The 10,057-nt window shown below is 39.7% G+C and overlaps 2 protein-coding genes across 6 annotated transcripts in view; one reads left to right on the top strand and one right to left on the bottom strand.

Annotated features, from left to right (window-relative positions):
* The window catches only part of ctso (cathepsin O), a 39,459-nt gene that overhangs the window by 22,663 nt on the left and 6,739 nt on the right, over positions 1-10,057 (bottom strand). For 4 of the 5 annotated variants that reach the window (XM_044040039.1, XM_044040042.1, XM_044040043.1 and 1 more), the window contains 6 exons: positions 9,357-9,449; positions 9,139-9,255; positions 8,094-8,273; positions 6,983-7,170; positions 6,444-6,582; positions 6,117-6,310 (listed from right to left, as the gene is read on the bottom strand). In XM_044040039.1, the coding sequence (XP_043895974.1) occupies positions 9,221-9,255; positions 9,357-9,449 (128 nt within the window). In that variant the 3' untranslated portion in view covers positions 6,117-6,310; positions 6,444-6,582; positions 6,983-7,170; positions 8,094-8,273; positions 9,139-9,220. The remainder of the gene's footprint in view (positions 1-6,116; positions 6,311-6,443; positions 6,583-6,982; positions 7,171-8,093; positions 8,274-9,138; positions 9,256-9,356; positions 9,450-10,057) is intronic. The other variant, XM_044040041.1, reaches the window with a different exon arrangement.
* tdo2a (tryptophan 2,3-dioxygenase a) lies at positions 4,545-9,137 on the top strand. The gene is made up of 12 exons (XM_044040038.1): positions 4,545-4,767; positions 4,905-5,007; positions 5,144-5,234; positions 5,482-5,552; positions 5,883-6,010; positions 6,110-6,296; positions 6,454-6,561; positions 6,668-6,779; positions 6,893-6,950; positions 7,501-7,580; positions 7,780-7,870; positions 8,101-9,137. The coding sequence occupies exons 1-12, from the start codon at positions 4,733-4,735 to the stop codon at positions 8,285-8,287; spliced, it is 1,251 nt and encodes a 416-aa protein (XP_043895973.1). The 5' UTR covers positions 4,545-4,732; the 3' UTR covers positions 8,288-9,137.

The raw sequence follows: 10,057 nt of genomic DNA, 5'->3' as shown, positions 1-10,057 counted from the left end.
CCCCTTCATACCCAAACAGACTTCTTTTTTTATCGCCAACTTCAAACGGCATTTGAAACCAAATGGGAGAGAATATTCCATGCTCAAAGGTTGTTTTATGCTGTTGTTTCTAACCTCCTCTTACTTTTACCACCAGACTCCCACATGTTCTTTATATTGTGTCAGAAACTTAATTTTTTTATGACATATAGAGCTCAGCATGTCTTTGAATGTTCCTCAGCACAACGTCTGGAAAAACATGCCTTTAAAGTTCTCAGACTCCCTCCGGGTGAACCATTGCGTTCCACCACCGTCCTACAATGGCAATGCCTCATTAAAGTTCCTATGTAAGCCATTGTGTACTGTTCCTTCACACTGAAATTGCAGTGATCTTATATATATATATATATATATATATATATATATATATATATATATATCCCACTCCCTTCCCACAGATCTGTACAAAAAGTTCCTTCTGAAACATCTTCAAATACAAACCAAGCTCTGGGAAAAAAAAAGAAATTGAAGCATTCAAATCTTTCATTCTCTTAAAAGTACTTTGATGCTCCCTAGTGGTGCAAAGTGCACAGCTCAGAAAGAGCTTTCTGTTGATCTATAGATCATATAGCAACACGCTCATCTCTGCACTTTCATACAAACGAGGAACAGAAAATTAAAAATATTGTTGCTTTAAATAATTCTGTCTAATTGCAGTGATGAGTGAGTCAGGAGTTTGAGGTTTCAAAAAAAGTGCCGTTTCACTATTCTCCAGGTTAATTTAAAGAGACATCAAATGGAATAGGTAAAGCGGCGATATGAAAATGATCCGCAGTGCTGCTGCAGTATCACACTGTGACCACAGTAGACACTGCCAAAGCAGCAGCAGCAGCAGCAGCAACACCAGCAGCAGCACGGCCCCTCCAACTACGCAGTGCAACTAGATCTACTTCAAAGGCTCGTTGAAAAAAGATGGCACGACTTTGCAAGAACATCAAAGAGCTAAACATGTCATGCAATAACTACATCAGAGCAGCGGATTTAAAAAAAGAGAAGAAGAAGAAGAAGAAGCGTGTTTCATAATTCAGTCAAGCCTCAGTTTGTGGATGTAACACAGAGATAGCCGTGCTCAATAACGCTATCATGTATGAAATTATGTAGGGATCTAAGGTGTCCGGTGGAAGCAACTTCACAGCCTTGAAGGACAAACTATACATCATATTATACGTTGTATGATGCTCGGGGTCAATGTCATGCTATGATTAGTGACGTCAAGCAATGTTGTTCTCAGATTACACTTCATAAGGCTCCTCCCACTCAGATTTCCAATCAAATGAAACGACCTGAAGTCGGGAATAAGAAAAATCTGCACTAAATTTGAAGTTGAGTTTACGAAACTAATACAGAAATGATTAATGTGATATTAGAGCTGCAGCTCGCTAATGAGCTTATGGTAAATAAATAAACAGTGTGTAGTTGTTTGCTTCACACGTTTCTAAATCTTAAATTTCACATCCTTTAGATGTTACGCGTTTGAACAGTTATGCAGTGTGTTAGGTAAACACACACTTACTCCACGACGTCTACCGGACCTGCTCTTTCTGCGAAACAGTGCCATTGAATTTCACACTGTGCATTGTCTCACCTCCTGCTGATAATCTGTGGATTTTCTCTTCACAGAACCACCAACACAATTAGGAGATAAACACAGTTCAATCCTGGGAAATGTCACAGAGTTTATGCTGTATTAAAATCAACGAGGGGACTTTTGTTTTTTGTTTTTTTTTTTGCTTTTATCTCACATTGTAGCACCAGAAAAATAGATGTTTATTCACAACCCCTTTCCCTTAAAACCTCAAAGAAATCTGCCCTTTATTGAATTACATTATGTTTCTGGAGTGAATGGTTTTGCATTCAATGAATAAAAGTAAAATAAAGAATGGAAAGGCCAGCTCCCATTGTACTGCGATTAATCAAGCCGCTGTACTCATGACCTAACTGCATTATACAAATCCGCCTACTAGACAGAACACTACCAAATTACAGTAGATTTGAATATTCCTCTCTGCAGTGGTTGTGCATGCAGTTCTCTTCAGGGACAATGTGTGAACTACAAGGATCTCCACCACGAAACAAAAGGGATTTTATCACTGCATTAAAAGCTTTATATTGAGATCTGGTCGTGACCTACATTAAGGGGATTATTAGTTTTAAAAAGTGCATTTTGTTATGGGAAGTAAGCAGCTACAGACTTCTCTTCCAAGTAGTTGTTGGTAGAGCCTCTGTAGCCTTCAGTTTGCATCAGAACTGTTTAGTTTGTCCATTATTGTCGAGGTCCAAAATGTCTCTTTTAACTGTAACACAAGTATTTAAAGTCTCAAATCAGGTTTTCAGCGCCGTAAATTGTAGCAACCTCACAAACCGTGACATGGGATTCAAAAGATGGCTGCCAAAAACACCGTGTAGAGTGTACAGCGCTAACAATGGCTAGCTTGACGAATGTTTGCCAAGCCAGGCTAGGCTAAGCCAGGCTAGGCTAGGCTAGGCTGTTTTTTCCAACTTGTCAATTTAAACACGGTCAACATGGAGGTGGGTTAGGGTTTGAAATGTAAATGAAACGCGGCATAAATATAAAAGGCTCATTCAGGGTTAATGAAAAACAACACAATAAGTGTGTGTTTTACACACAGGACGTTAAAGTGTGTAAAACTCGGACGTGCTACGTGTATAAGCAGAAATAGTAGTGATACAAAAACAACTTGTAAATTTTACGTATGTCTGTGTGTACTTATATATACATATATCAATTACACATCTTTAATATGCAGTGATCTAAATTTAAGCTACAAGGATGCCAAGTTTGCAATAATCATTCTAAAGGGTGATTTATTAAAGAATGTGGAGTAATAATAGCAATAGATGAATCGTCCTTTCCACAAGATACAAATGTCTCTGTTGTTTTCCCCGTTGTTACTCGTGTAATAAATGCATTTATTGCCGAAGCTCCGCGGAGACGCTGACTGCAGATTAACTGCAGAGTTCAAGGACTGTGCGCTGTTAGACAAGAAAACGGCAGTTTAACTTTCAAAGGACAATTTGCATGACAGTAGAGGGAAAGCAGGCGATATACAACGTGCTTTGTTTTAACCATTGTCTCATTTAAACCGGGGAGATATTGTGCAATGACACATGACTCCTATCAGTGAGAAGGACAGACATGTTAGCTTGTGCTTCAAAAAGGCTTCACCCCGACGGACTCCTCTCGTCTCCAGCCTCTCCCCCTATTTCGTCAGTAGCATCTCATTCATTCCGGTTCAATGGGAACAAGAACAAAGCGTTTTCGCTTTTGGTTCTAGTTCATTCCGCTGCCTTATATTACTCGGCTCATGCTGTGTCCCAATCCAGAAATAGCTGCTTGTTATCATGCCTGTGATCTTCTGAGGACAGTTTTGCAGGGTGCTGGGACTCTGTATGAAAAGTCTATAAAAACGGTGGGTGGAAAACTAGGGAGCTAATGATCTCGGAGAGACGGAGGGATTTGTGGATTGTGACTGTTACACTGAGCAAACTGGTTAATTATTTAAAAAATGTATGTTGTGACAGACATTGAGCTGCGGTGTGGGTGGACAGGCACGAGCCCAGCTGTACGTTTCAACCAGGCTGGCCATGTGCAAATGAAAACAAACATGTTTCCTTCCGATGAAGAAAGGTCAAAAAAGCATGACATGTTCAGGTTGCAGACACAACACAAACACAATCATAGTGTACGTCCTTGAAGCAGCACATCAGGGAAACTCCATAGTGTTCTCTCCACACACACACACACACACACACACACACACTTTCATAACAGCCTTGAGTCTACACATCTCTAAAAACATTCACTGAAGAAAATAAAATATTAACCAAATTTCAAATATTTACATACAAGTCCAAGGACCAATGATTCCCAGGATGTACCAAGTTTGAAAGAAGTCACTAGAGCCCAATGTTTGTGTGTGTGTGTGTGTGTGTGTGTGAGCGTCTTTCTGTCTGTAGCTGTGAGGACATTTTGGTCAGTATTTACAAAAAGTTCTAGGTTGAAGACTTGGTTTTAGAGTAAGGGTGAGGTTTTAGAATTGAAGTTGAGGTTTTTTTTTTAGCTGTGGCTGAATGTAAAACATTACTCTTTGCTCAGGATTAACGTATTTATGCATTATAAATGCTGATAAAATCTTCAACGCAATATCAGTAAAAGCAAAAATATCTACACTTACACGTATGACATGAAATGATAGTTAATACATGTCCATTTAACATGGTTTTCATATCAAACACAAATTATCTTATTATATTTACTGTATTGTTTAGATTATTTCCTGGGGAAATTAAAGTATAAAGAGTAGACACTTTGATTTGTGTTTTTAGAAAGAAAATGGTCTTTTAAAATGTACTTGTACTTTATTTTAGCCGGCAATGGCACTGCTCGATCAAAAGTCATATACACGTGTGTTTGTGTTTGTTGTTTTGCATTCTGTTATTTGAGAAAGGGTCTTGTGACCGTTCTTTCAGCCGGTCAAACAAAGTCCAGAAGGTGGCCATCATTCAAGGTAAACTGAAGACAAATAGAGGCGGACCGGGTGTGGGTTTTATTCTCATGGGTGATTGGATGAGGTTGGTATTTAAAAAGACTTGAGAGCAGCGAAGACAATTTTAGTAAATATTAGTTAAGGAAGACGAGCACATCTTCAGCGACTGCTGATTTGGAAAAGTCATGAGTGGATGTCCGTACTTTGAGAAGAAGCATTTGTATGTACCTACATTTGGCATCTTCATTTTTTTTTAATTTCTCTCTTTGGCTAAATGATTTTTAGAAAGATTGCACAAGTTTAATCCTGGGGAAAACACCGCCATAAAAAAGGCCTCTCTCTCTCTTTGCTATGCAGGTTGTTCAAAAACAAGCCTCCAAATCCTGAAGAGAACGATGCCTCGCAGGCAGGAGTTAACAAGGCCAGTAAAGGAGGAATCCTCTATGGGGACTACCTGCAGGTAGAAAAGACCACCTACCATATGTGTCAGTCTTTGAAGCCGGACATTTAAAAAGAAAAACTGGCACCGGGATTTGCATTTTACTCTTTAAAGTTGCGCTTTTAAGTCAAACGGTTTATTTCTTTCCAACCCTCAGCTTGATAAAGTCCTCTCAGGCCAGGTGTTGCAGAGTGAAGTGAAAGGTAATAAGATCCACGATGAGCACCTCTTCATTGTCACCCATCAAGGTAAAGAAAAAAGCATTTTTACATGGATTTGCACATGCCTTTGTGATATATATATATATATATACATATATATATATATATATATATATATGAACCTTTCAAATAAGTCATTTGTTTTCCTTGTATAATTGCCTATGTAAAATGTGACTTTTCACCTTTATAATTATCTTGGTATGTCTGAATTGTATTTGCTGCATGAGTGCAATATCGTTCTAATATAACAAACCTTTCTTGTGTCTCATTGCAGCTTATGAATTGTGGTTCAAACAGATTTTGTTTGAACTCGATTCAGTGCGGGAGATCTTCACCAGTGGACATGTAAGTCACTTTATTTTAAGGTGAAATGAACTTAAATTCATGTGATTATAATTTATTTCATTCATTGACAAAAATTTAAATAGACCCTAGAGTGAGAAAAACATTTTCAAGTCGAACGTTTAAATGTCATCGAGGAGATTGATTTAAATAAACTGAATATTACACGATACTCAGAGGAGAACACTGTAATAGGCAGAGATCCCCAGCACCTCTGTTAAAAATAAATTATATTTAATAGGAGATATTTTTAATTTAATCCATGTATTCCCTGTATCAGGAAACTACTATGATTATTAATTATTCTTCCACAAATTGTACGCCTTCCTTCAGGTACGAGACGAGCGCAACATGCTCAAGGTCAACACGCGTATCCACAGGATTGTGATGATACTCCGGCTGCTTGTCGACCAGTTTTCTGTGCTGGAGACGATGACAGCACTGGACTTTTTTGACTTTCGGTGAGTGTACATCTCTGCTCTACTCTGGCTCTGAAAATTTCATGAGCTGCACCGTGCCTGCTCTTGTGTGCATGTGTTGCTCACTGTTGTTGTGTGTAGGGAATACCTGTCACCAGCCTCCGGCTTCCAAAGTCTTCAGTTTCGACTCCTGGAGAATAAAATCGGGGTCCCGGACAACCACAGGGTCCCATACAACAGGAAACATTACAGGGACAACTTCAGTGGCCATGACAGCGAGATGCTGCTCGCCACCGAACAGGAGCCCACACTCTTGAAGTTAGTCGAGGTAACACCAGCCACCTGCATATCAATTTTTTTAGATTTAGGTCACAGTTTCTAAGCATGTATTTGATTCTGTTCACTGTGTCTTACATTGTGTGAGCTTATTTGCTATTGAACAGTAGAGAAATGTAGAAAATAAAATTGTTTGTACCTGTTCTCAGGAGTGGCTGGAGAGAACTCCTGGTTTGGAGGTGGACGGATTCAATTTCTGGGAACGGCTGGAAATCAATATATTTGACGGGCTGAATCAAGAGAGGGAGAACATTGCAGTAAGAGAAGGCTTCAGCTTTCTGAAACAGAAGAAAGAGAAATGGGCGTATGATTGGCGAGAGATTGTGTTTATTCTTTCCCATTTTTTTGTTCCCCCTTTAAAAGGAAATGACAGATTCTGAGGAGAAGGAGGAAATGATGGCTGAGGTGGTCAAACAGAAAGAGCTCTTCACGTCTCTGTTTGATGAAAAGCGCCACGACCATCTGATGAGCAAAGGTGAATCAAATGTTGTCATCCTGCTTGTATTTGTCACCTGGACTTGTTTTTGGACATTTAAGTTTAAATCTAAATCACTTTACTGAACCCAATTTCATTTTTCGTCCCACAAGGTGAGAGGCGGCTCTCTTACAAGGCTCTCCAAGGCGCTCTGATGATCTTCTTTTACAGGTTAACACATTTTATTTTTTATTTTTTTTTACCTTCAATTGTCTAGGGGACCTCTGTCAACACAGTGTGTGTCTGTGTGCTTGCTTCAGATTCATATTTATAAGCTTCTGCTGCTGACCACAGCAGCACTGGTGCAGATGCTGGTTCCCAAGGCAGCAGAGACACTAAAATCTCCAAGTCACATTCCCTCATAAACCCCCGTCAACCACATGATATCCAGCTGTAAAAAACAAAACAAAAACAAAAAACAAGCAATTAGACTCTCTGTGCTGTTGCATCCGTGAGACATTTGTCAGCTTTATCGAAAGACGCGTTAACCAGGTCTTTAAAACCAAGGGTTTTTAGAACCTGTGTGACGCTCATTAAGGCTTTGTGAGAGTCAACAGACACGAGGCAGCCCCCAAAAGGTGATAATTAATGTGAAACTCCAGGGTTTAAGATGTTAATCGAATTGTGGGTATGGTACAGGGGGACACTGGTTCTTTTTAACACTGCTATCAACACCGAACCAGACACACTTTTTCATAAATGACTACCATTTGTATTTCAGGGAGGAGCCGAGGTTCCAGGTTCCTTTTCAGCTGCTCACATCCCTCATGGATATTGACACCCTGATGACAAAATGGAGATGTAAGTCGCTGCGTATACTCACCAGGGAATTGGAATTCTCAAGAGGAAACCGCAGGGTTTCAGAGTTTACACAACTTCAGTTATCCAGAAGAATCTAATTACATCCTGTACGCCTGCTGATTAATCGCATTATATATATTTTCTTACCGATATGAAACAAGCACAGCCAAGAGAATGGATTTGTTGTCTTTCGTTACAGACAACCACGTGTGCATGGTGCACCGCATGATCGGCAGCAAAGCCGGAACTGGAGGCTCCTCTGGCTACCACTACCTGAGATCGACTGTCAGGTACAATCAGCTTTTAACCTACGGACACTTTGTCGTTATCTAAATAACTTGCCATATGGCCATTTCATCTCGACACGGTCAAATATGTGTTTAAAGTTCTCTATTAGCTCAATATGACTTCCTGTCCTTCAGAAACTAAAATTGAATAATAATGTAACAGATGCTCCATTATGTTTTTAAGAGCACACAAGTTAAATACTATAAGGTTGATTATTTTCTGTACCTTTTAGTGACCGCTACAAAGTGTTTGTGGATCTCTTTAACCTGGCAACGTTCCTGGTGCCTCGCCACTGGGTGCCCAAGCTGAATCCCAACGTTCACACCTTCCTCTACATGGCCGAGTACTGCGACAGCTCCTACTGCAGCAGCGAGGACTCGGACTCGGAGCCTTCACACTCGCCGCCTGAGAGACATTAAGGAAAGACGTCTCAGAGGATATCCGTTTTAGCGTGACAGATCAAAATATAAACATGGGATTATAAAGGACAGAGGTAGGATCTTGATGTGAGGAACAATTTAAAGCATTTGAAGGTGGCGTGAGATGTAAATAGAGGAAAATCATGTTAAAAAAATGTAATTGCTAGTCCATTAGTGAGGCTACAAAACCTGTGACACACCAGAATAATTCAAACTGCCATAGTGGACCAGTTCTGCTCTAATCTCTAATCTTGACTGGTCATGAGTCACGACAACAGCAGATGGCTCCTTGATAAGATTTGCTCAGATGTTTTCTCGACAACATTATGCAAATTTTCACAGTGAATTGACCTGAAAGCAAACGGACCGGTGAGCACAGTGATCAAACTGGTGCTAATGCAGACTTTTCCTTTTCTTTTTTTTTATTCTCTCCACAATCAATGAATCATCTTTCATGTCAGCGCAGGGAAGGTGTCGGAGAGCGAGCTATTTCCAGCGACTCAGATGTAGCTCGGGTGGAATCCTCTGTATAAACAATCAATGTCAACATCTACAATATGTGAAGCCATTTAACAGTAGCCACAACATCTGTACATAATGTTAATAATGTGGTTGTATTTATGCAATAAATACTCTTATCTGTGTATACATTTGAGTTATATAACCCACGACGTGTATCTACCTTATACTGTATTTTTGTACTGTGTGTCTGCTCATGTTATTAGTTTTACTGTGGTGTGTGTGTGTGTGTATGTGAGAACATCGCTCAATTATGACCCAACATTTATCAAGATGTGGCGTGATTTATTTTGTTATGGTGATGCATTTCAATAAAAAGAAACATTATTTACAGCGACGCTTGGCGGCAGTTGACTGATTTCGAGTTTACAGCAGTGAACACACCAACAAATGCCAGAAATACACGTGATGTTGTTAGAGGAAAACTGCTGCCACAGAATCCGCAATACCTGGGAAGATAGAAGAGAGAGCTGTATTAATCCCTGAGGGGATAGAGGGGACATGAACAAAGGGGATATGAACAGGAAATGAGAGGAGGTGAAGTTCATACCACAAATGTTGCCGCCAATTTTTATGTAAACATAACCCTTGTTGCCCCACGTGGTTCCCCAGGAGTTCTGCACGATCCAGTACGGAATATCCCCTAAAACAGACAACATGTGTTGTCAGAGTGTGTGTGTGTGTGTGTGTGTGTGTATACGGCTGCTGTGACCAGCTTAAATCATTACATAATCACTCATATACTTTAATTTAATATCGACAAACAAATGCATGTGAAATAATTATTAAAAAGCGGAGAACATAAAAATTCCACCGTGTGTCAACAGCATAATCGCGGACAGAAGGCGCACTGATAACAAAAGTCATTGCGAAAGTTTGAAAAGGTCGAACAGAAGCTTATGCACGTTGCTTTAAAATAATCAGAACTTCTATACTTAGAAATGATGAAATGCGATGTCAGAAGGTCACACGTGACATGTCATGCTATCAACACTCCTCCTCTCGGAGGACTGTGAACTCAAGAGGACCACACGGAAGCAGAGGGGACAAAAGGTGAAATACTAAAATGGAAAATATGCAAAAATCTACAGAGAGTAAATCCTGCAGAGATACTGTGGCTTTCAGAGCTTCATATTCGGATTTAAATGTGTCTCTTAAAGCTATAAAAATGTGGAATTGGAAATCAATTCTTCTTCTGAGGGCTGGCATCTTTTAACATGTCTGATTTATGGCAAATTAAATGAATTGTAA

This window comes from Solea senegalensis, linkage group LG12 (genome assembly GCF_019176455.1).
Source record: "Solea senegalensis isolate Sse05_10M linkage group LG12, IFAPA_SoseM_1, whole genome shotgun sequence".
Classification (NCBI taxonomy): Eukaryota; Metazoa; Chordata; class Actinopteri; order Pleuronectiformes; family Soleidae; genus Solea; species Solea senegalensis.
The sequence above is the reverse complement of the archived record's forward strand: the minus strand, read 5'-3'. Positions and strand labels throughout refer to the sequence as shown.